The 24,743-nt window shown below is 47.2% G+C and overlaps 7 protein-coding genes across 7 annotated transcripts in view; 5 read left to right on the plus strand and 2 right to left on the minus strand.

Annotated features, from left to right (window-relative positions):
- Positions 1–251: 251 nt before the first annotated feature.
- PAAG_00072 (hypothetical protein) lies at positions 252–5,088 on the plus strand (the record flags this gene model as incomplete). Its single annotated transcript, XM_015843893.1, has 7 exons — positions 252–398; positions 494–522; positions 702–750; positions 834–1,086; positions 1,220–1,370; positions 1,417–2,496; positions 2,559–5,088. The coding sequence occupies 7 exons, from the start codon at positions 252–254 to the stop codon at positions 5,086–5,088; spliced, it is 4,239 nt and encodes a 1,412-aa protein (XP_015700228.1).
- A 1,071-nt stretch (positions 5,089–6,159) lies between these two features.
- PAAG_00073 (hypothetical protein) lies at positions 6,160–8,663 on the minus strand (the record flags this gene model as incomplete). Its single annotated transcript, XM_015843894.1, has 4 exons — positions 6,160–6,507; positions 6,603–6,873; positions 7,030–8,497; positions 8,564–8,663. 4 exons carry the CDS (start codon positions 8,661–8,663, stop codon positions 6,160–6,162), a joined length of 2,187 nt encoding a protein of 728 aa, XP_015700229.1.
- A 1,054-nt stretch (positions 8,664–9,717) lies between these two features.
- Positions 9,718–11,978, plus strand: PAAG_00074 (hypothetical protein; the record flags this gene model as incomplete). Its single annotated transcript, XM_015843895.1, has 5 exons — positions 9,718–9,878; positions 9,952–10,088; positions 10,153–10,299; positions 10,392–10,922; positions 10,993–11,978. 5 exons carry the CDS (start codon positions 9,718–9,720, stop codon positions 11,976–11,978), a joined length of 1,962 nt encoding a protein of 653 aa, XP_015700230.1.
- A 2,427-nt stretch (positions 11,979–14,405) lies between these two features.
- PAAG_11041 (hypothetical protein) lies at positions 14,406–14,880 on the minus strand (the record flags this gene model as incomplete). Its single annotated transcript, XM_015846752.1, has 2 exons — positions 14,406–14,709; positions 14,795–14,880. The coding sequence occupies 2 exons, from the start codon at positions 14,878–14,880 to the stop codon at positions 14,406–14,408; spliced, it is 390 nt and encodes a 129-aa protein (XP_015703556.1).
- Positions 14,881–16,863: 1,983 nt separating this feature from the next.
- On the plus strand, positions 16,864–17,502 carry PAAG_00075 (hypothetical protein; the record flags this gene model as incomplete). The annotated part of the gene is made up of 1 exon (XM_002797490.2): positions 16,864–17,502. The coding sequence occupies one exon, from the start codon at positions 16,864–16,866 to the stop codon at positions 17,500–17,502; it is 639 nt and encodes a 212-aa protein (XP_002797536.2).
- Positions 17,503–19,139: 1,637 nt separating this feature from the next.
- PAAG_00076 (hypothetical protein) lies at positions 19,140–20,171 on the plus strand (the record flags this gene model as incomplete). Its single annotated transcript, XM_015843896.1, has 4 exons — positions 19,140–19,425; positions 19,605–19,673; positions 19,787–19,902; positions 19,998–20,171. 4 exons carry the CDS (start codon positions 19,140–19,142, stop codon positions 20,169–20,171), a joined length of 645 nt encoding a protein of 214 aa, XP_015700231.1.
- A 953-nt stretch (positions 20,172–21,124) lies between these two features.
- The window catches only part of PAAG_11042 (hypothetical protein), a gene marked incomplete at both ends in the record, with an annotated part of 3,735 nt that continues 116 nt past the window's right edge, over positions 21,125–24,743 (plus strand). Inside the window, 3 exons of the mRNA XM_015846753.1 lie at positions 21,125–21,187; positions 21,320–23,230; positions 23,284–24,584. Of these exons, the coding sequence (XP_015703557.1) occupies positions 21,125–21,187; positions 21,320–23,230; positions 23,284–24,584 (3,275 nt within the window). The remainder of the gene's footprint in view (positions 21,188–21,319; positions 23,231–23,283; positions 24,585–24,743) is intronic.

The following is a 24,743-nucleotide window of genomic DNA, read 5'->3' on the forward strand; positions in this document are numbered from 1 at the left end:
GCTCCCTAATATTGCGACGTACAACACATCCAACACGTTACAACACTCACCCAGACAACAAAGCTATAATTGTTATTGGTGCTGAGGACTTGTATGAATGCCTGAAAGCTTCTCTCAACGTTCATGAAAATTTTCACTCATACACTTCATTTCCTTTCATAAATCCTTGGGAAATCGCACGGCAGATACTGCCATTGTGTGTTCCTCAATTCCAACCTGTGAATATGATCAACCTCAATCAGAAAAGAAAGATGTCCCAAGCTACTAAATATCCTGTCATTGATTCTGCTTTGAAGAATGGAGTTGGAGTTGAAAACTATGCTGCTTCAGTTCTCACACCACGAGCCTACCAGCTGGAAATGCTGGAGGCAAGTTTGAAAGAAAACATTATCATTGCCGTGAGTTTAGTTATGCATCGACCCAGACATGAACTTGGAGATGCTTCCATTTCATCCATATTCTACAATAACATTGCTAACAAATGAACTGGCAGATGGACACTGGAAGTGGCAAGACTCAGATGTGAGTGTGTAAAATTTTTCTGTGCTCTTGTCACATTTACTTCCAAAACTCCTGTCGAAGGAATGTCATCCGTGGATGACCTTTGTCCCCTGTGAGCGGGTCCACTACCTCCTGTGTAGAGGGCCCATAGAGCTCTGTTTTAATTGCGCGTGAAGTCTAAACTATTCTGTCAAAATTAGTGCTATACTTCGAATCAGACATGAGCTGGAAACATGCACTGAGGACAAGGTTCGTAAATTCGGTCTCAAGGAGGTCTCCCCTTGATATATCCCCTTCACTGGCATCCATTAACTCTACCAATATATAACTAGTTTGTTTGGTTTCTTGCTCCCACTGTTGCTCTCGCAGATCAGCAACATAAAATTATCTCCCAGCAGCTTTCTGTATATCAGACGAGACTCCTGCTAGGATCAGATAAAGTGCATTATTGGTCCACGAAGAAAATTTGGGACGATATACTTTTGAATATCAGAATAGTTGTTTCGACTCCCCAGATACTCCTTGATGCTTTATCTCATGGGTTTGTTACCATGTCTCGAATTTCCCTTCTGGTTTTCGATGAAGGTATGAATCTAGGTTTTTCTAAAAAAAAAAAATTAAAAATAAACAGAAAAGGAAGGAAAAAAAAGAAGAAGAAAACTGGTGCTGTACGTGTAACTGCATATTCAAAGTGCTGTTGAGCTAACTCCTACTTTAGCTCACCATTGCGACGGATTTTCCCCGGCAAATACTATCATGCAACGATTTTATCATGAGCAACTGCAAAGAACTGGAACCAAAACTGACCTTCCCCATATTTTGGGGTTGACAGCCAGTCCCGTTACCAGGGCCGATCCAGAAAGCTTGAAGTATGTCTACTTACAAAGCCATTTATTCGTTGACTAATTGGACTAGGAAGGTCGAGAAAAATTTGAATGCTCGATGTGAGACTCCTAGGATCCACCGGGAGGAGTTGATGCGATATGTTCATCGCCCAGAACTCTATACGGTGAAATTTAGGACGGATTCACTAATCCATTCGGACATGCTACAAAACCTCAGTCGAATCATTGGTACTGTGGACATCGAGAAAGACCCGTGGATCAAACGGCTCAGAAGACAAGAGGACAGAAGAAGCCAAGAAAAGCTGTTGCATGCTCTAGAGAAACGCAAAACGCATTGCCTCTCACAACTATCCAAGCTTTTAAGGCAAGCCATTAGTGTCCACGATGACCTGGGGCCATGGGCTGCAGATGCTTTCATTTCTGAAGTCATAGAACGACTTGAAACCAAACGGGGCATGTACCAACAGGTTGAATTTCATTCTTCCTTGGACAGAGAAGAGGAGGCGTTCATCTCTGAAGTGCTCTCTGAACTGTCGATATCCCCCGTAAAACAGGACTGGGACAGTGAGTCCAATGTAGTCTCTACCAAAGTGAATCTTCTCGTAGAACTTTTGGAGAGCGAACACACGGCAGACTTCACTGGAATCATATTTGCCCAACAAAGAGCCACCGTTACAATGCTTTCACATCTTATTTCCAAACATCCCCGACTCAAGGATATCATTGTTTCTGGTGCCTTTTTGGGTGATGCTTGCTACGCGAGCCGAACATCAACGATTACCGAAGTTCATGACACGAGGTCCCAAAAGGGCTCCATCGATGATCTACGCTCTGGGAAGAAAAACCTACTCATCGCAACATCCGTCCTCGAGGAAGGGATCGATGTGTCAGCTTGTCATCTAGTGGTCTGTTTCGATGCCATTAAAAACCTCAGGTCCTTCATTCAGAGGAGGGGCAGAGCCCGGAAAGAACATTCGAAATTCGTCATGTTTTTGGACAGCGATAATATATCTGAGGAGAAACAATGGACTAGATTGGAGGATGTGATGAAGAGCATTTATGAAGACGACATGCGCAGACTTGAAGATAACATGGCTAGGGAGAACATCGTGGAGGAAGGGGATCAGTATCTTAGAATTGAATCAACAGGGTATGTAATTTTAACGTCACCATTTTTTTTTATTCAGTTTTCCAATTACTAAAGTGCTTTAGGGCACTCTTGACTCTTGAGAATGCTCGACAACACTTAGAGCATTTTTGCGCCACGCTACATTATGCATTTACCGACTCTCGGCCTCACTTTATATTCCACGAAAGCAAAGAGGACGGAATGGTCGCTGCAAAAGTTATCTTACCCAACGTCCTTGATCCAAAATTTCGAGTTATCCACGGCTCGAAACGATGGAAAACAGAACGGATGGCGCAGCGCGATGCCGCATTCCAGGCGTATCTTAAACTATATAACGAAGGACTTGTCAACGACTACTTACTGCCGGTACATTGGAAAGGTGATGAAGACCCAAAACTGGAATATTGCGAACAAAGGCCCAGCGTTGTTAAGATATCTAGACGTTTCGATCCCTGGTCAATGATTGCAAGTCGCTGGGAAACAACACAGAAGTTTTACCAGAGTCTAATCGAGATATCATCCGACTCTATCCCCTTCCCGCAAATGCGGTTGGTGCTGCCAGTTCCTCTACCATGTGATATATCATTCAACATCTTCTGGAATGCGAATAATACGTTCAAAGTCCACCTGAAGCAGGAGTCCTCATCTATCACGGCAAGTCTCATCAAGCACGCAGCCCGAGCAACCCATGCCATATTATCCTCCGTGTTTGCCCACAAAATGCCTTCGGACTGTTTTGATTTCTCTTGTTTATTTCTGCCAGCGGTGAAACTAACTGAAGACGAAATGATGAAATGGTACTCCTCTGTGCAAGGGAAGATTCAAGCTAGCGATGCATCTCATTACGATAATGAAAGCTTGAGCAAACTAGGACTTGTCCGGAGTTGTGGTAGGATAGAACGGCCATGGACCGCGGAGCGGTATAGATGGATGAAACCATTTTCTGAAGGCGCAAGTTCTGATGACGTGGACGGCAGGTCGGGAGTTGATGAAGAAGAAATTCTCCATATTGAGGGCACAGCCTTGCCCAAACGTACTGACTTCTTGCATCCCGTTGCTAAAAGCGCTGGCCCACATCTACACTCCACAGCGAAGAAGTGCTTCCCAGCTCGCGACTGTTCGATTGATAAACTACCTTTAGAGTACACCATGTTCGCCCTCCTTTCTCCGTCAATCATCCACAAGGTGGAAACATACTTGATCGCCGAAGAATTGAATAAGACGATACTTTCTCCTGTAGGTTTTACGGATTTGAATCTTGTCATTACTGCCCTATGCGCCCCTGACGCGAGGGAGGCAACCAACTATCAACGTATCGAATTTTTGGGCGATAGTATTCTTAAATTTCACACATCACTTCAGTTATTAGCGGCAAATCCAATTTGGCATGAGGGCCTTTTGTCAAATGCCAAGGACGAGGTGGTATCTAACAAACGACTCTCCTATGCAGCCATCGAAACGGGACTGGATAAATTTATATTTGTGGACATTTTCACGGGTGTGAAGTGGCGGCCCCTGTATAATAAAGCCCATGTCAAAGAACAAGATATCCCTCGGCGAGAGATGTCCACAAAAACCCTCGCAGACGTAATCGAAGCGTTGCTTGGGGCAGCCACCATAGATGGAGGCCAAATAAAGGTTGAAAAATGTCTAAAAATTTTCCTTCCAGAAATCCGTTGGATACCCTTCGCAGACAGGCTCAATGCTCTCTATAATTCTGTTCCTGAGGTCTACGAAAACCTGCCCACTTCGTGGTTTCGGGATATTGAAAGTTTGGTGGGATATACCTTCAACAAGAAAGTTTTCCTGGCCCAGGCCTTCACTCATCCGTCCAATCCAGGCTCGACAATGTCGTATCAACGGCTGGAGTTTTTGGGAGATTCAATACTCGATCACATAATCGTTGACCACCTTTTCAATTCACCCCGGAACTTCCCACACGTCGACATGCATCTGATGCGCGCTTCCCTGGCAAACGCGGATTTTCTCGCATTTCTCTGCATCGGAATGACTACTGACGAGGAGCGCGGGGAGATTGTAGAAGCCTCCAGAAATGGAACATTCACACGAATGACTACCCGCAAAATCTCCCTCTGGCAGTACATGCGACACGGCACTTCATGGGAACTTACAGTCTCCCAGCAACAAACAGTCAACCAATACCAAGCGCTGAAAGCTGATATCACCAAAGCCCTATACGAGGCAGACACGTACCCCTGGGCCCTCCTTTCGCGGCTTCGTGCGCAGAAGTTTTTCTCCGACCTCATTGAGAGCGTGCTCGGAGCGATTTTCATTGACTCTCACGGCTCCCTCGATGCCTGCACTGCATTCTTAGAGCGTATAGGGCTGATGAACTTTCTCCGACGCATACTGCAGGCTGAAATCGATATTATGCATCCCAAGCAACGGCTGGGGGAAATGGTCGGGCAGATGCAAGTTCGGTATGAGACGGTGCATGTGGTTGAAGAGGATGCGTTGGGACATTGGACTTGCAAAGTTTTTGTAGATGATGAGTGCGTCTTCGAGGAGCATGACGGGGTTAGTCTTGTAGAGGTTGAAACAAAGGCGGCGGAGGCGGCATTATCCGTTATACAGAATAGAGGAGCGGGTTGATGTTGGTGTTGATCGCAATGATGGCATTGATGTCGATGAGGGTTGTAAACGTCGACGGCGTCGATATTAACGATGACATGATGGTGATGTTCCAGTTGCTTACATCTCCCCGGTAGACTATTGTTGTTAGAATTTCCATACAGTATTCGATGATATGTTTGATCTACGCGAGTTTACTAACAAGCGAAGTCATCGGTTATAGTCCATCCTTGCTCGAAGAATTGCCCCTTAATATTTCAATGTATTAAAAAGCAAGCTTAAAACGTTGGTAGAAGAGTCAGGAGTGTCTTCAAAGAAAACTGAGTCCATTTTCTCCTCCATCATAGCAAGAAAGGAAACAGGAGATACGTTAACTTTGTGAAGTCTCAAAAGAGGGAATGTACCGAGCAAGCTTATAACTTAACATATACGAGCATTAATATAAACATCCTCCTCGCCATGCATTCCGATAAACTTAGTATGGCACAAAAATAATATAATTTAGTTTTCCGGCGGGGACACTTGTATAGATAATTATATCTGACCAAAAAGTCAACAAGCATCCGTATTGACTGCGTTCTTCTGGGAGAATAATCCAGGTACAGAAGGAGACATCATCAAATCGTGAAATCAATATAGAACAAAAAGGTAAAGGAGGAAAGACGAAAACCTCAAAAACCCAGTCATGGAGTCGTAAAGCTCTATTTTGTGTATGTTTGTGTATGGTCTAGCTCGTACATGACGAGGTCGAAGCGGGGTGTTAGCTGAGCCGCCATACCATCAATATCAAATCTCTTAGTCTCTTGAGGAATATCTCATCCACTAGGAGTAACGAATTGTAAGACAGATCTATTTCCCGACGCTTTACAAAATCCTCAGCACTACTGTTCCGCGAACAATGGCACCCACAGCTTCAACTTCAGCTCCCCGACGGATGCCTCCTGGCTTTCCTGAACGTATAAAATGTTGAAATACTATGGCCCACACTTTAGCCATCATTTTGAATAGGGTGTGTATAAAAAAAAAATGGGAAAAACAGAAAATCTAAGACGTCCTCACCCAGTAACAGCAAGCAAAACGGCACCAACAAAATCATCCGGCATCATAAGGATCGGTATTCCTAATAATGTACATCTGTCCAATGAGAACAGTACAGCCGACAGCCATCGAGATGGCGATAATGGGAAGGTTAACTCGTGCAAAGTCAAGGCTGCGGACTCGGATGTGCTTTCTGGCAAGGATGTCTCGCCAGAGCATTCCAGCGAGAGACGCGCTGAATGCCGTGCTGAATGCACCGTAGTTGACGCCGATCGCCATGCTGTACACCGTTGCCCAGAATGTGCGGTTAGAGATGGGGATGTTGTTCTGGACGTGGATTGCCTGCCACGACTGAATGACGCGGGAGAGCAGAATGGTGGTGCCAATGTTTGTGCCAGCGAACTACAGATCATAATAATTTAGTTTATCAGAGTTGCAATGTAATATATACATCTATACATAGATATATGAAGAAAGGGATGGGAGAGGGGACTCACGTTGCATAATATCACAGAGAGAAAGCCCATACCACCAACGGCACCGACGGTGCCAGTCTTGTTCACCCAATGGTCCCATCCGTAAGCGAACACTGGTACCCAGCCCTTGGTGACAAGTGCTTGCACTAGGATGAACATAGTGAAGGCAAAGGGTACAAGTGCAAATGGCAAATGGGCCACCACCGCTGTGACAGTTGGAAATGTATCCTGAGTCCATCGGTAGGCCTCCTTGAGAAGTGAAATAAGCGTTGTCCGCCCCCCGTCCTGGCGCCTTGCAATCTCCAGCGAGACTCGACTTGAAAATGATCGCTCTGCCCCGTCCACTGATGACTCTTGCTGCTGTTGGTTGCTGTGAGTGTGAACTACTTCCTGCTTCTCGTCTATTGTAGCAATCGCGCCAGTGGCTGATGCCTGACCATCCTGTAACTTATTGTCGGTTAATATTCGAATGGGAGATGGCGATTTTTCCCGCGGGGGCGTGGATGCAAAAGTTGGGCCCTCATTGTATTCAGAGGTGAGGATGACAGGAGAATACTTGGAAATCTCGGCCGCTAGTGTAATCTCGTCATCAGTCTTTGACGTACCCTGGCTTCTGCTGCCAATCCCTGCATTGTTTTGGCCTTGCGGTTGGGGTTCTGGAGACTGTGTTAGTGTTAAGGGAGTTCCATACATAGCCATATCAACGTGATTCTTTTGCTCGAATGACGCTACCCTCATTTCCTCCTCCTGTCTGAGCATTTGCTCAATTCGAGCATTTCTGACTTCCTCGCGGCCCTTGCGAGCGATTTCACGCGTCTCATGTCGATGATACCATCCGAAACCTACATCCCAACAAAACATAACAAAGGCAGCCGGTAAGGTAACCCAGAAGATGGGATGTTCACCGCTACTCTGGCTAGCAGCGTTGAGTGCCAGGAGAGTAACAAGTGTAGCAGTCATGATGACTGCTCCGAAAGCTGCGCCGCCCTTGTCCAAAAATGGGTTCATAATCTCTTCGAGAGAGAGTAGCTTTGCTTGGTCATCGTCTGCGAGCTGGTTCTCATCCTCTTCAGCCAGTCCTCGAGCATGAGGAATATTGGGATTTACGGGCTTCTTCGCTTTAGCTTCCTCGGAGAGTTCGTGCATCTCGATGGCGAATGGGATAAGTGCCGGGTCGGCAAATATAATGTAGAGCAAAAAGGGAAATAAGACAATAGCAGTAACAACAACGGGAACTATCATGTTTGCGGTGTAGACAATGAACTTGATCTTGAACGCGCCTGCAAGGACGAGGTTGGTTGGGTTGGAGGAAACCAGTATTGCGGATGCGATGTTCGCAACAGCAAGTTGCGTATGAATCCAGGCTCTTGGATGGATGATATTGCTCGACACCCGAGTCATATAGGCGAGAAAGGCGGTGCCAGAGAGGATGATGGGGTCGTTACCGATAAAACTTCCCAGGACAAAGAAGAAAGCATAAAGATAGAAGAAAAGCCGATGCCCAACCTTGCCTCCTTTTTGAAGCACCTTGAATGCCAGGAACCTAATCAGACCGGACGCGTCAATTGATATAGCAATGTAGGCCAGCGTAATAAAAAAAGCCATAATATCAATTGGAGATATATTGTTCGCCCCCAGTGTACCACCACTCACTTCTTCTTTTCCAATAGCCAAGATGGCCAGCAAGAAGAGGTCTGCTATCAAGGGAGCTGTGACAAAATTCATGGGAAAATTGAATCGAACAAAGAGCTTGTGCTTGGCTTTGCCACTCTGATCATCAACTTCACCATAATCGTACTCTACGTGGCTCTGTCTGGGCGATATCACTCGTACCGCACTGAGCCCATCAAGAAATGCGTTTGCAAGCCACCGAGGGAAGTAAATGGGGATATGAAAGGGAAACAAAACGATGATATCTGTCACATTTCTGCAGCGTTAACATACTGCATAACGAGATATATGAGATGTCCTGGGCATCTTACTGGTGATAATGAAGACAAGAAGCGTTACAATTGACCGCCAGTTCCTAATATCCCCAGTATTAAGATCCGCTTCTATGGGTTTCTCTGCTTTCCCTGCCATCTTAACGGCTTATTGTGTTTCCCTAACTCAGCGACGGGGGATATTGATGGGTCCAACCGGTTTTGCATATGACAGAAAGGATTCTGCAAAGAAGATTTCCCGCTGACCAGCAGATGCAGTCGGGTTGGCAAGCTGCTGAGGCAGTTGGTTAACTAGTTACCCTGTTCTGTTTCTTTGTTTCTTTGCCTCTTTGCCTCCGAGTCTCCCTGCGATTCGAAGAATCAATCGGAATCCCGCACACCACGGCGGAGGAGATCACCTCTTCTTATGCTGGCGGTGTTCGCAGCTTTTAGCTCCGCCGAGAAATAATTTCCAAGCCTCTCCCTGGTCCAAGCCACGCAGGAGAATGGCTGGCAAGGCAGGTTAACTAACTAGGCGACTAAATGCCACTAGACATAGCTAAGTGGGTTGTTGGCTCGTTTGGAACGTTCGATGGATAAATCAGATTTCACGGTTTCGCAAACGCCGCAGCAGCGGGACAGTGTCGAATAATGAGTCCGACTTTTGGCTCACTAGACGTAAAGAAATTCTCTCCCCATATTCTCGCAGGCTCGCAGCGCCTGTTTGGCATTCCGTTTTAAATAGCCGCAGCCTGTGGACATCCTGGGATATTGGGGCGCTGAGCCTCAATGACCTTCGTGTCACTCTCGCCTAGTTACAGGGCTGAAGTACCGACGGAACTGTGCTGTCTGATTCGACGAGAAGGGCTAAAAGCCCAGCGAGCCTTGATTTAACTAACTCGGCATACCGCAGATGATCACTCACCTGTTGATATGTCAGCTAGTTAAGGCTGATAGTTAATCAAGTGCGGCTCCCGCTGTAGTTAGTTGAAGGATCAGTGTTACGTTTTCTCCCCAGATTCTTTTAAAACAACGGCGAATTCAGGTTGATGGGCATTTTAATTATGCAGACGACTTTTCTTTCTCATTCAGGATAGTTAACTATCGAATAAAATTATGTGATCCCGCTGTCTCTTATTCTCCTCAGGAAGACCTAACTTAAGTTCCTCCCCGCGATAGGCGATAGTCTGGGTAAAGAACAGTTGTGAACAATAATGCCAGCGATTTATACAGCCTCGTTGCCAGATGCCTTGATTGTCAATCGCAACGTTGAAGCTGCAACCAACAACGTATCTACAAACGCTACGAGCGCTGCTTTGCAAGTGATATGTGCTTGGCCGGTCTCTGGGCAGTATGGCCCAGGCACAAGGGTGCTGTAAGTTCACCACTTAGGAAAGCCGAAGAGAAAACGTGCCGGCAAGAGGCTGACAGCCAAATCCACCTGCTAGCTACTATGTCCTGATAGCAGCGTGTGTGTTTGCACGCAAGACAGACTGGCTCAGAAATGCGTGTCTGGCAGCGGTATTGCTTTTTCCGGCTGTCGCTGCGCTCCATGGCATTGTTCTGGCTGCGCTCAATTTTCAAGGTGAGGTCCCTCCCCCAAGTGCCGTGGCTCCGAATATCCTCAAATTGACAGCTTTGTCCTCAAGGCGCTGTCGATATGGATATCTTCGGAGCTTTCCAACTCTGCGCAATAGGCATCTTGACCGCCCCAGTAGCAGTCAGAGTGTCTCGTACCTACTTCAATGACCCCGGGCGGAATCTCATTTCCCTGTGGACCCTCCTCGTACTTGCTGGTAAGTTTATTAGCGGTTGTTGATCATCCTTTATTCGATCGTTGAAGGCCCTCCCCTACTTGTTCGGCCAAGACTAACAGCTGTCCCTAAAGGACTGCTAAGTTTGGCCGTCGAGTTCTTTCGAATTCAACCGAAACCTTGCCCATTCGACGAATCCGGGAAGCCCATTCCCTCTAACCCCAGAAAATTTCCTTATGGCACTCGATGTGGCTTAACCTGTTCGGAAGAGAAAGGTCCCTTCTCTCCCATGCGGGGTGGCTCAGCGAGCAATATATACGTGATTCCCGCGCCCGACAGGATCACGTTCGGCACGGCTACGCTCATGGCTGCGGCATGCTGCATCCCAGCCGTCCTCTCATTAATATCCATGTGGAGCAAGATTCTTGAGGCCAACCGAAAGAAACGTTTCGGGGGTGAGAATGAACAGGTTGACAGGCCGATCGAGGGCACGAATGGAGCCACCATTAAAAGGATGAATAGTGTCAATTCCCTAATCAGATTGTTTCTCAGCGTCGTAGAAATTCCTGTATTTGGGGCTGCAGTGTTGGGCATTCTCATTTTAGGCGAGATGAACTTCTTCAGTCCTCAAGTCGTATATCAAACTGAACCGGTTGCCAGCATCGGTACGCGTTTACCTTCATATATCCATCGGTTTGGTGCAAATTGCTTACAGGATATTTTTACTGTTTGTAGGTCAATGGGCACCTATCGTTGGTGCTGGACTTGCGGTACTAGGGTCTCTCTACCTTGTCCTGGCTGCTGATCTCCTTGCCGTTGAGGAGGAAGAGAAGCCAACGACTTCCTCGAACCAAGATAATAATTCAATAATGCAAGAAATCGGCACTGTCGTATCCGCAGCATCCTCTCACTATCCTCCAGGTAATGTGGAGCTGCGCCGCAGTGTTTCAAACACACGCTCTGCTACTGAACAGGATGGCCAACCCAGACAATCCACAATTCCGGATTCGGCAAACAGACGCAAGGTAGCCAGAGCGTTAACTAAGTTTGGTATCTACCTCAGCGACGCGGCGCACGAGCGGCTTAACAACTCAGAGTTTAAGAGTGGAAAGGCCCTCGATTTCCCTGAGATCCCAGGGGAGATCCGACGAAACCGTGATCTACCCCACATCAGAAATCAGTACAACGCAGTTCGGGACGCTGATGGAAATGTCACTCCCTCACTGCGGGGGCGTTCTTCAAGAGCAGCTAGTTTCGCAAGTAACATGTCCGGACTCAATGTGGACAGTATCTTGAGGGATTTGAGACCACCGTCACGATCTCCATCACCCTCCTCGCCAACCATCACTTCTCGGAGACCGCACTCCAATTCGTTAACAAACGACCGACCCTCAACAGGGAACCATAGTCTTCCACCGCTATCGAATAGCTCCGCTATCAAAACACATCCATCAAGACGGGCCACGCTCGAAGTCCCAGTTCAAACCCATCACGGTACTCCGCGAAACAGCACGCCAACTTCGCCAGTGCATTCCATCCGCTCAATACCTGATAGCCGCCCACCCGCCATCGTCGTTTCTTCTGATCACGAAGACGCCTCCACTTTCCTCAAGACCCCCCCCCATCCAGACCCTTCACCTCCATCAGCAGGGACAATATCCACGCCACCAGAAGCAGCGCTGCCCTCACCAACACGAAGTGAGCGCAAGTTCACTGTATAAGCTACAAGCCATTGCGAAGTTTTAATTGCTTCTCAACAATTCAACAACTGTCAGCCATATTTGAACATTCAGAACCTCCACACAACCCATACTCAGAACGAACCCCCCAGCTTGATTGAGGGATTCCCAGCAACGCGATATTAAACAGTGAAGCAACTGAAGAAAACAGTCCAGTTTGTCGTCAAACCTCGAAGCTCTTGAAATCCCCGAAGCACGCTAAACCCGATCTGTGCGCGCGAACCGGAGCCTCAAAGATCCGCCGCAAAAATGACTTCCCGAGTTCCTCTAATAACAAACATTTATCGATAACCGTTGGAACCGACTTCAGCTCATAAGTATATGCGGAGCTCATGTTAACATGAATGTCGATGTGACAGAATAGCAATGGGGGTTTGACCTACTACATTGCTAATCGTTACTATTATGTAGTTGACGGTTCCGTAGCCCTCGGAGTTCAACAGTCACCGAAAAGGAACCTTAGGCCTATGTCCACCCCAAAATTCATTCCTAGTTTTTACGGCTATATTTACGTGATGATGGTGATGATGACACGACAAAAACAAAAAAAACAAAAAAACGACATGTATCCTGCCAAGTTAAAGTGAATCTCACGCCGCAGATGAAAAAAACTTTTAACGCGAAAAGCGATGGAAGAGGAAATATAGAGGGCTGACCAAGATCTATCAATTGAGGTTCCGTAATTTCATGGAAAGATTGATGGTATGGTCCCAGCCTATTTGACCTTCTTCGATCTTCGTGTAATATGCTTACCTGCTCTTTAGAAATTGTTCCCGGGGAATCAGCGTGGCCAAAGGAGCGCACCCAAACCCCGAAGATTCAACGAGGAATTGTTACAAAAGCCTCGTAGCGCGGAGCTGGACTTGCACATATGGTGAATCAAGTGGTTAAGCATGCGTGAGATGAATAATGTGACAATTGACCTTATTTTTTTTATTTTTTTTAACAGGATAACCTAGATAAATAGACATAGAAGTGGATAGATAATATTGCCCGGATTTCGGGCACAAAGAAATTGTAACTATAGTTTTCCACCTTACTTGTGATAGCTCAAATTAGTTGCCTGGCGATAATACACCCCGAAGCATTAATCATTCAGATCGCACATGTCCTTATGGATGCAACCTGAGAAATCAAGGATTTAGGTTCTTCCACCACGAAATCCCATCATTGCACCACCCCCAAATCTATTGGCAGCATATACTTCCCCTTGGCAACCACGCTCCAATCTAAATAGGGGCCACTCCACTTGAACCTCCGTTGAGAACCATCGGCGTACATATCGCATCTATTTCCAATAACCTAGAGTCCCGAACATTTCCCTTCTTCGAAACTCTCCAAGATGGAAACCTTGATAAATGATCCGCACTTCCCTGAGGAACATTGAAACAAGCATCCCCAACTTTTGGGTGCCGAGGCATAGACTAACACTGAACAATGTTTTCGTGATTCGTGTGGATGCGGGGCTTCGTGAAGAGGATAAAAGGTCTGGCTTGCCCCCCTGCGCCTGGAATTAGATCCCCGGGTCGAAGAATCTTAAGGTGGTTAATATATGTCTCTCTTTTGCAGTGATAGATCAAAACGCGGACATATATGGAAGAGAAGAGAGAGTAAAGAGGAAAAATATATATAGCTCAGTCATGGCTGTCTGTCATATCGAATAAAGCTTCCATCTCTTCAACTTGCTTCGAAACCAAAGACCTCTGATCGTAATGGGATATGTCTCCATGCTTGTCTCAAAACATGACATTGCCCAATCAAGGACTTCAGATGCACTTCACTGTGCACATTGGATGCTGACCGTTGCGGTCATCTTAAAATAATAATAATAATAATAAATAATAAAAATAATTGTTGAAAGAGCATCCAGACATCCCTCCAAGGCTGTCAGGAAAGTGAGAAATCATGACGAGGTCATGAAGAAATGAACAGGAGGCTTCATAGAAATGATTTGGGGAAAATAAAAATAAATGCGGGAATCTATAGTAGGAAAACACAGTCAAAGAGTTCGAGAGATCTTAAGTCACAGGGGAGCAAGCTAATGAGGAGCAAAAACGCATTCCGACAAATTTGAGTCTCGAGTATCGATAAGAAGTACTATTGCTGCTCTGAAAGAGCATTGAGATGCAGTCTCTCCGCCAGGGGGAGTATTCCTCTAAAGAAAAAAACACTCGGTTGCTATCTGAGAAGAGAACAGATTGGCATTCATCAAGCTTTTCTTCGCAACCTTTTTCAGGAATAACCAGCTAGCTGATGTTCGTTTTGAAACTCAGAATCCCTATCAACGCCAGCTATGATAGAAAGAAGCTACCTCACGCTTCTTTGCTGATTTTGTCTCAAGTGGAAACGCTCTTCCGTCCATGCCAGTGCCACGGGTATTGCCGAGTCAGGACGCACTGGCCGGCTGCTTTACACACCTGAAGGACCGTCAATTGCTGTCAACTCATAATCCACGATCCCGCGGCGATGCCTCACTGGAGTTTTGCTAGTAGGACTTCCACTTCTCTTCATAATCGGTTTTACATCCTTCATGTGCTGGTTCAACGGTTGATGGCGGTTGTTGAGCTGCGATTTCCGACCATATGATGTGAACGGACACAACCATTGCAAAGCAGGCCCTGGACACACCCGCTGGAACCTGATAATTACTGTCGACAAAATACCCCACGTAAAGGCACTCTTAAGCGAGGAGAACAAACGAAGGGATGCCGCCCTAGGATACAGGATGAAGGAAGTGAGCCAAAAAAAAAAAAAAAAAAAAAAAAAAAGGCTGACTAAACGATCTTTAGTTATTTAACCCCCTTGGCGCATCTCGAGGTAAATGAAAAACGTCTTCAATCAACCCGTCCACAAATGGAATGGATATCATCATTTCAACCTTCATGAGATGTATAAATGCCTGAGCAGTCAGTCAATGTCTTCACTGAAATAAATCCGTGCAACTTTATATATCTGATGCAATCCCTCAAACCTCATGCTATAGGTCGGCTTGTATACGGTGCCAGCTCAACGCACTTCATGCATAACAGACGCACAGAGTTGCATGCGGGTGATGGGCCTAGCTCATCACAGCAAGCAAAGAGAACAATCTGACCAGAGAGAAAGTTGGTAGCAGTCCAGCGCGAACGCAAATCACGGGTCATTCCCTAGGCGCAGCCAAAACCCGGTCAGGATCAACCACGTTGCATACGTCTGATGGACCTCGAGTTGGACGAACGATATAGAGCATTTATGTTCTCATTTGGCTATTTATGGATGATAGATACTTTCTACTTCCGTGATTTGCTTAATAGGCAGCGTTGAGGGCGCTCATGAAGCAATACATACCTCTCGATATAAAATGACCTGCATACTCGTCCACGTCGTTTCTGCTGGTGCCGATGGCTTGTGTCATGACAGCAAAAAGGGAACTCACTAATCAAGGTAACTGCAGTTGCAACTTGCGACTAATGGCTTTTATCTAATTGTTACATTTCCAGTAACCAGCTCACTTATCCTCCCGCACCGTTGCAATAACCTCTTGGCTACAGTGGATATGGCGTTTATTGAGCCGCAAGATCAATATTCTGCAAGGTATCGTGACCAATTTTCTGGGGTTGAATGTACGAAATCAATACGTCCATTACATGTATCTCTCCATCATTAAATTGAGAGAGCTGCCATTGGACTCTACCCGGCCCCGCTGTAATTCGGCAATCCGCGCTAATATGCAAACTGCATAAGAGATCCTGGCCGGAGTTTAGATTATCGTATCATCATAAGATAGCCGAAGCAAATAAGTCCAACAAAGTAACTGGATCCCACTCCAAATGTTGTTGTTGGGCTGTTATCATGCTTTCTGTCCCAAGACTTTCCCTTCCATTCCCTCCTGGCTTGAAAGTTTTCTTTATGACTTACCCTCGGAATGGTCTCATTCCTGTGTTGACTCCAACATTCCGCGTCAAACCGTCTCGTCTTTATCTGTTTTTCGCGGAATAGCTTAAGCCAATTAAAGCGGTACAAACTCGCGGTTCTTCCCCATACGTTACATCCTTCCGGTTGGACATTCGGTCTTTCTGCATATCCATTTGACGACTAATCGTCTGGACCATCATCGATTGACAATCTGAAATCGAACGCCAACTTCTTGAACCCCGGCTTGTTTCCCCCGGCAGATATCTGATGCGAGCTATCACGACGTGTCCACCCTTCACTTGTCCCAATAATAATAGTGCAGAGCTCTCGTGATGCCCATATAAAAGAGCCCGAATTCCCCGTAAGTAATTCTCGTTTTCTTTAAATATAGCACAATGATGGGGACATGGGGAATCGCATCTCCCTGTTCTCCAAGAGTCGTGGGTCTTCCCACCCTGGAATTGCAGATGTGACAAAGAGTCTGGGGTAAATATACTGCTTCATCCCACAATTCCACAAAGGGAACTTTTCATAGCCAGACTTTGTAACAAGAATTATATCCATTCACTTCCATTTTATTCATTTACATCCGGTATCACCAGTTCATCAGTGCGGAATTTGCAATCTTTCTTCTCCATTGTTCTCCTTTCAACCCTTTGGCTGCTCGTGTTGCATGTTTCGTACTTGGTAGATCGGTTCTCACAAGTGAAGTCTTCCCAGCTTGAGAAATATATAGATACGAAATGAACGCTGATCTGTCATAGTGGCTTCCTTTTCCCTAGAGCATTGGAAATATCAACGACCAGCCGGTGTTACTGAATGTCCTTTTGCACGTTCTTCCACGCCAACCTCGCAGTCGATAACTTCACCCGAGAATTCGTCCCGAATCGACAGGAGGAGACCTAGGGCTTCTCAGTCGTCACTGATTGTTCAAAATAGCGTAGATGATAATTGTGCATCGTCGTCGTCCGGCATGCCTGCATCCAGTGTAGTTCCAACACTTTCTCCACCATCGTCTTCAGCGGTGTCCATTTCCCTGTCGGAATCCGTTAGTACTAGTGCTGGGGACAGGCTGCCTCTTCAACATATCCTCGATAATGACAGAAACGGAAACCTCACTGCCCCAACTGGGGCCTCCAGTACAGGAAGAGAACACAACTGCTTCTTCCACATTCTCGACTGCAAAAAAACCTTCGTTGATCATAGCGAGTGGAAAATACATGTGCTGAGCCACTTCCGAACATCCTCACCACCCACCACAGCTCAATGTCCAGCCTGTTCATATTCGACTTCAGACCCACGCCATAGTGTCGCCTGGCGAACAATGCTCACACACCTGGCCGGCGAACATCTCAAGCATGGATACCCGATCCACAACTCGAACCCGAGCTTCGCTACCATGCGGCACATGTACTGCTCTGGCATCATTGAGAAGGAAGATCTATGCCTCCTGCAGCTCGTGGCAGCTCCCGGACGGCCAGGCTATGACTCAAGAATGGATTCGGTGAGAGCTAATATCGGCTCATCGGATGACGCATATTTGATCTATGCGAACCCTCGACGAGAGCGAAGAATAAGAGGAAGGAGACCTCCCCGTGTTATCGTTGTTTAAATCTTCCCGTCCCGCGAAAATATGACCCCATTCACGGGGTTAATGTGCCCAGGCTTGGGATGGGATGGGATGTTAAAGCTCCTCGATTCGTTTTCTCCTAATCTAAAACTTTTCTGTTCAATATTTGAGATTTCTCTCTCGTATTACCAACCACATAATCAACGATGTTGACAAGTCTCTTTTGTCTTTCCGATAAGTTGTCATGTGTCAAAAATGTTCCTCTCAATACGTTCATTGTTCTCCCCTTTGCCTCGCGTGTATATCGCAAACTTGAGTCACCGCAAATTTCTCTTTTCTGATGTTTTGCTTGGATTTGTATGTTCGTTGTTGTGTGGCGAGGTCATGCATGGGCTGGAGGCTGCCAGCCGCGCTTAGGGTAGTAGCCCCTTATCACCTCGTCACGTGTCACTGTTTTGTCAGTCTTGGAAGCCTGAGGCAGTCCTGCAAGTGTTGTTTTGAGAGTGGACAATGGTGGCAGATGGTAGTTTATGATATGGTTAATAGTGGTGATGGTGAATTGAAACATGAGCTATGCATGTTCCAGTCCAGCCTTTGAGATTCCCAAATTACATACAATTCATTTTAATTACCCCTGCAATCTCTTCTCAATAACTAATCCCCATATTGTATATATTCACTGCTATATAGGTCGATGTCTCGTGAGATTAAATTGGATTTAGTACCATAAATAGCCAAAACACAAGACAAAAAAGTTACTTGTGAATAATACAAGTCTGCTGAAAAATGACAATCTCTATTCGAGTCCTGCCATTGGTATATGCCATCCAATCTCTGAACACACGGATGAAAGGGAAAACACACTCATTGCATCTGCGAGTGCCGCCGTTACGGAGATGCTTTGAGCGCCTGCGGAAGACTTCATTTCGGTCCGCGAATGGGTACCTGATCGAAACCTTTTATTACATCAGCGAAGCCATCGGGGAGCAATTGTAGAACATGTGAATAAGAGCCCTCTTCCAGGAAAATATGATGGTCAAAATCATGTTTCCTAAGATGCTTAGCGAATTGTTTTGACTAAATAGACTGACAAGGTCACCCCTGAGAAGTTTCTGAGAAGCTGGCTGCATGTTACAATTCCTAAGTTGACTCACCTGTGATATTTAAACGAAGCACCAAATTTCACTTTCCATTATTTTGATTATCTGTTCTCTGTCCTCCATCATGTTTAGACACAGCTGGAAAGCTGTATTATATTGAGCACTGCATATGCATGTCTTGATGCTGCTTATTTCTCATTGAAAAGTTAACAAAGACAGCGCAAACAGAGCAAACAAAGCAAACAAAGCAAACACAGTCGCCATCTTCAAGACTTCAACGTCGAACCTTGAAATAAAAAAATTCCATTAGAGAATCTTGGAACTCTGTATACGGACAACCCCCGACGAGACAAGAGCAAGACGAGAGCGGGGTTGCTGCTAGCAGGAGAGGACAGACACTTCCCCATCAAAATTCAGAACAGGTCGTTGAGCTTGGCTACCAACCCACTCAGCTTCACTTCGCCCCCACTCACCAGAATGAGCGTTCCAACTCGTCCTTTGCGCTGATACACCCACCTATCATTCCTCAATTCCCGTCCGTGCCGTGCTCCTCAACTTCAAGAAAAGTCCCCAGACGACATGGAAAACCTCTCCCTCCACGACCACAATAATGGCCCTGCCGGGCGACACGGTGGTGGGCTCCCGCCTTCGCTCCCACATGGCCACCAGGCGTATCCCCCCCCTTCCCACCCCAACCCCCCTCACCCTGGCTTCCAACACCAGCAGCAAGCTCCTCCTGGGCCTCCTTCCTCTGTGCCTGCGCCGGGTCAAGCTCCTTCTCCAGTGCCAATGATGGTACCGGGTCCGCCCCAGCTACCTCCTCAGATGTTCACAACCGCGGCGCAACTTTTAGATTTGACTGATAGTGAGATATTCCCTTTCTCTGGACTCTATATACAATGCGGAAGTCTCATTGAAAACGCTTAACTTCCCTACTTGAAGGCGTGCTATTGGAGATAAGCGAATGGGGCCTGGTGTATATGCAATGCAATTTGATCACAGACTAACTCTCCTCGCCACGTTTGCGGAATGCGGTTTTCGCAGAGAAACTTGTCCTGGTGCTCCGTGATGGGCGCAAATTAATCGGTGTGCTACGCAGTTGGGACCAATTTGGTAAGCAAATAGTCTCTTTTCTGTCACTGGAAATTCACGCGACTGGAGCAGACCTCTTTATGATGTTGGACGCATTGTGAATACATCACTGACCATTCATTCCTCTATTCCAGCAAATCTTGTCCTCCAAGGAACCGTTGAGCGAATATACGCCGGGCACCTTTTCGCTGACGTTCAGCGGGGAATCTACCTGGTTCGCGGAGAGAATGTGCTCCTACTAGGAGAAATTGTATGTTGTTTTCTCCTCTTTCCCCCCCTCTTCCAGCGTGAATGTATCTACTTTTCGATCGATCTGCAATTAACCATGCCAATTCCGCACTGCAGGATCTTGATAAAGAAGACGATATACCCGCAGGCTACCGCCAGGCGTCATACGACGAAGTCTTTGCACTGAAAAAACGAGAAGATGAGCAGCGAAAGAAAGGCGATAGGCGTCGTAGCAACAAATTACAGGCACTCGGCTTTGAGGCTGAGCATAGCGGGGAAGTTTTGTTTTAAATGCTCAAGCCAATACTCTGTACTTTTAATTACTTTCCTTTTTTACGGCACGGACTGTCATCTCATGGTCGATGCTATTCACCCCCACGTCGCCTGAAGGAAAGAGATATCCAGTGGAAAGGAGTCGTCTTTCGTGGCATGTCATATGTCAGTGCCGAACCAGAGAGCCTCTATTACTCACTCGAAGACCCGGGAATATGCGTTTCAACTCTCCGATGAAGTTGTTTGTTTTTTGTTTTAAGGCCTTGATGTTATTACTTTCAGGGTCTCTTCGTGGGCTCTATGTGTCTCACGATACCGCATACCCGCAACAGATTGAGAATGAGTGTTACAGTACGAATCGTCATGATGGGATATGAACTAAATCCAGGGGGATGGCGAGTAATGAATGATCCGGTGAATGTAGAGTTAAGCAAGGGATGCAGCATATTGTGAAATGCTTCCAACCCTGCGCACGGAAAAGAACAAACAGAGAGGCAAATGTGCAGATGGCTGATGAAATCAACCTTGAGATTACCTTTGATGTAGATAGAGAATAAATAGGAGCTGGCTTTGTCAACTATCTCTCTTCCCTCAAGTTCTTTATTTACTGCGACCAGGTTTTAAAACATGACTGCCGTACGTTATATATTATACTACTGTGGCAAACTTCAAATCAAAACTGAAAATATCATAAATCTCATCCGGGAGTCTCTTTAAATGCAATACAGAAATATCCTCGAATATCCTGTTGCCGTTCATATAAATATCTGATCGTCCATATCTGTGCGTCTGTTGCTGCGTGTCTTCTGCCGCCCCCACAAAATCTGCTATCGATAGAAATCGCCGAAGAAAAACTCAAATGATCTTTACAACCGTCGAATGCCAGACACTGCTTAACCAACCACCACCCAGCTGTCGACAGCACGCTTTTGCAACAGCGATCCCCCCTCAGCTTGGGGTACACTTGCAATATGACTTCGTTGCAGGAAAAGCTGGAGAAAATTAAGTCTCCCAAGCTTCACAATCAGCACCATGTAAAGAAACCTTCACCACACAACCGCTGCTCAATCATGCGGGAAAGAAAAATGCGAAAAGAGACAAAATAGTTGTCACTTACCGTTCGACATATATATAGATTAGCCAATGCTAATTTGGAAACATTACAGACATCAGTGGTCCTCTCCGCAGTGGAAGATACACTCCGCGACCAGCATGCCGAATTCACACCAACCGCATACTTCGCCGCCCTCCTCGCCCTCCTAGGCCAGGCCATCAATGCCAACCAAGGCATTGTGAACAAGGACCTTGCAGCCTCCATTGTTTACCTCCTCGATATCGTTTCCCCCTTCGTCCCCACTCCACTCCTCACCTCCAAATTCTCCCAGATTCTCACCGGCCTTGCACCTGCCCTCACCCTTCCCGAAGCAGAAGCCCCGCTCCTCAAGCCATCCGTGGGATGTCTTCAGTCGCTATTGGTAGCTCAAGACGCGGCGGCATGGGCTCTACCACAGTCTCAGATAGGACCCCGCAGAGCTATGGCCGGCCTGATGGCACTGGCCGTGGACCACAGACCAAAAGTGCGTAAGCGGGTACATGATTCGCTAATGCATGTGTTGAAAAACCCCCCACCCTCCCCGGCACTGGACCACCCGGCGGCAGATATGTGTGCGGAAACTTCCCTACAGACGCTGAGCGAGAGTATTGCGGCAGCCGCAAAGGCCAAGAAGGGCCGCCATGGACAGCATCAGGGCAGCCAACACGAGCCGATGGTCATCCATGCTGTACAATTGGTGAAGACTATTGCCATGGCCTCGGGTGGCTGGCCAACAAAGAAGATCGAGCCATTATGCGAGCTTCTGATGAATGTATCCAGGTCGTCTAACGAGTACCTGACCATGGCCGCATTTGAGGTTTTCGAGATAATCTTCCAGGGCATGGCGGATGAGTTTTCCTCGTCGAAACTTCCCCGGCTGATGGAGGCAATTTCAGAGTTGAAACCTGCTCAGAATGATTCGCAATTACTGCCGCCCTGGATTGCGGTTGTATCTAGGGGATACGATGTATCTGCGCAGGTAAACCCGAAAGAAACTTTTGAAAAATTACCGGAACTTTTTGAACTTATCTCGTCATTCCTAGCTTCGTCTTCGCGAAATATCAGAATATCAGCCTCGGAGTGTCTTATCTCTTTTCTTGTCAACTGTATTCCAGACTCGGTTATACTCGAGCCATCCATATATGACGAAAAGGTGTTTGAGAAACTTGCTAAAATAGCTACTGGACTGCTCTCTGTCAAGTACCAGGCTGCATGGATGGAGGTACTAAACGTACTCTCCGTGATGTTTGACGCTCTGAAATGGAGATCATTCCCGGTTCTAACAGACATCGTGAGGACAGTTGGGGAGCTACGAGGTTATGAATCATTTGCTGGCAAAAAACAAGCCGATCAAGTGCTAGGAGCTGCAATTGCCGCCATGGGTCCCGAAGCAGTACTGAATATACTACCGCTGAATATCACAAACCAAAAAGCGGGCCAAGCGGGCCGAGTCTGGCTTCTTCCTATCCTCAGAGACCACGTATCAAACACACGTCTGGCATATTTCAGATCCGAATTCGTTCCACTCAGCGAAGCGCTATTCCAGCGCGTCCTGGAATACGGAAACGCTGAGAAGACAGTCGAGGTAAAAATTTTTGAGACCCTCATTCAGCAAACCTGGGCCATTCTACCGGGTTTCTGTGAGCTCCCACTGGATCTGACAGAATCCTTTGATCAAAGCTTTGCAGAGCTGCTTGCAAATGTGCTCTACAAACAGACTGAGCTGCGGGTGGATGTGGGTAGAGCGCTGCAGAATCTTGTAGAGTCGAACCAAGCGATTACATCTTTGGATACTGAAACGGACGATCTAATACTTCAGCGGCGAATCTCGAAGGAAGAAGCGAAGAGAAATCTCGCACATCTTTCTGGGTTTGCAAGCAATCTCCTTGCTGTGCTGTTTAATGTCTACAGCCAGACCTTGCCCCAGTTTAGGGGTTTTCTGCTGCAATGTATCAATGCGTATCTAAGCATTACAGATGAAAAGGTATGTATTTTCCTTCTATTAATCAATCTATCCGTTACTAATGACCGATGTAGGAACTAATCGAAACATTCACACGGGTCACAACGCTGCTGGAGGCCTCTCTTGCGGAGACAGAAACACCTGAGCAAAAGCAATCAAAAGTCCCTGGCGACAAAATGCCCCCAACCTCACACACGCTAATGGATCTCCTCGTGACGATGTCGATATATCTACCGCGGTCAAATTTTGTAACTTTATTTTCACTTGCAGCGGCGGTTCTTAACAAAAAGGCCTCCGACCTCCAGTTAATCAAGAAAGCATACAAGCTTCTTCCGCGTCTAGCTTCAACGGAAACTGGCGCTACCGCTCTTCGCGAACGGAGCTCCGAACTGCAATCCCTCATCCTTTCAACAGCCGATCAGACCCCGCCTCCAGCCCGCCGTGACAGGCTCCTAGCCATCCACGAAATAGTCACCTACCTCCCAACCTCAGACCTCCATTTCATCCCGTCAGTGCTCCCCGAAGTAGTCCTCGGATGCAAGGAGAGTAACGAAAAGGCCCGCACAGCCGCATTCACATTACTCATCCACCTCGCCCAACGCACCATTGACCCCGAGCTCAACCCCGCCGGCACGGTAATCCGCAACTCGCTCGTTCCACACATGCCAGATACCGCCCCAGACGCCCCCGCCACAATCGAAGAGTTCTTCACCATGGTCTCCGCCGGCTTAGCAGGCAGCTCCCCGCACATGGTCGCCGCGTCCGTGACAGCCCTATCCCGCCTCCTCTTCGAATTCCACAACAAACTCCCCCCCTCAATGCTCTCCGATCTGGTACAAACGATCGATCTCTTCCTGACAAGCAACAACCGCGAAATCGTCCGCAGCGTGCTCGGTTTTGTGAAAGTTGCCGTCGTCGCGTTGCCCGAGGACATGCTGCGTCCACGTCTCGATTCCCTCGTCCCCAACCTCCTGGTGTGGAGCAAGGAGCACAAGGGCCGTCTGAAGAGCAAAGTAAAAGGAATTCTCGAGCGGTTGATCCGGCGCTTTGGCGCGCCTCTGCTTGAAGGAGTAGTTGGGGAGGCGGATCGAAAATTCATCGTGGCGATCCGCAAGGAGCGCGAGCGGCGCAAGCGCAAGAAGAACCAAGCTCGAGAAGGCGAAGAGGGCAAGAATGAAGACGGAGATGGCGACGAGCATGCTGCCCGATCACGCAAGGCAGGAGCAGGAAGCTCCCAACGGGGCGACAAATCCTTCAGCAACGAATTCGATAAAGCAGTCTACGGCTCCGACATGTCGGACTCGGACTTCGCAACGACCGACTCCGACTCCGCCAGCGAAATCGAAGTCGACGAGCAGGGCAACATGCATGCGTCGTCCCATCATACGCCTGGCGCGGGGGCGAATCGCAAACAAGCACAAGCACAAGCACAACGACAACGACAAAAGGCCCCAGCAGGCGCCGGGCAAACCCAACAATATCTCCGCGAGCCCTCGCCGGAATCCAACCCGCTCGATCTCCTCGCGCGCGATGC

The sequence above is a fragment of the Paracoccidioides lutzii genome (assembly GCF_000150705.2).
Source record: "Paracoccidioides lutzii Pb01 unplaced genomic scaffold supercont2.1, whole genome shotgun sequence".
Lineage (NCBI taxonomy): Eukaryota > Fungi > Ascomycota > Eurotiomycetes > Onygenales > Ajellomycetaceae > Paracoccidioides > Paracoccidioides lutzii.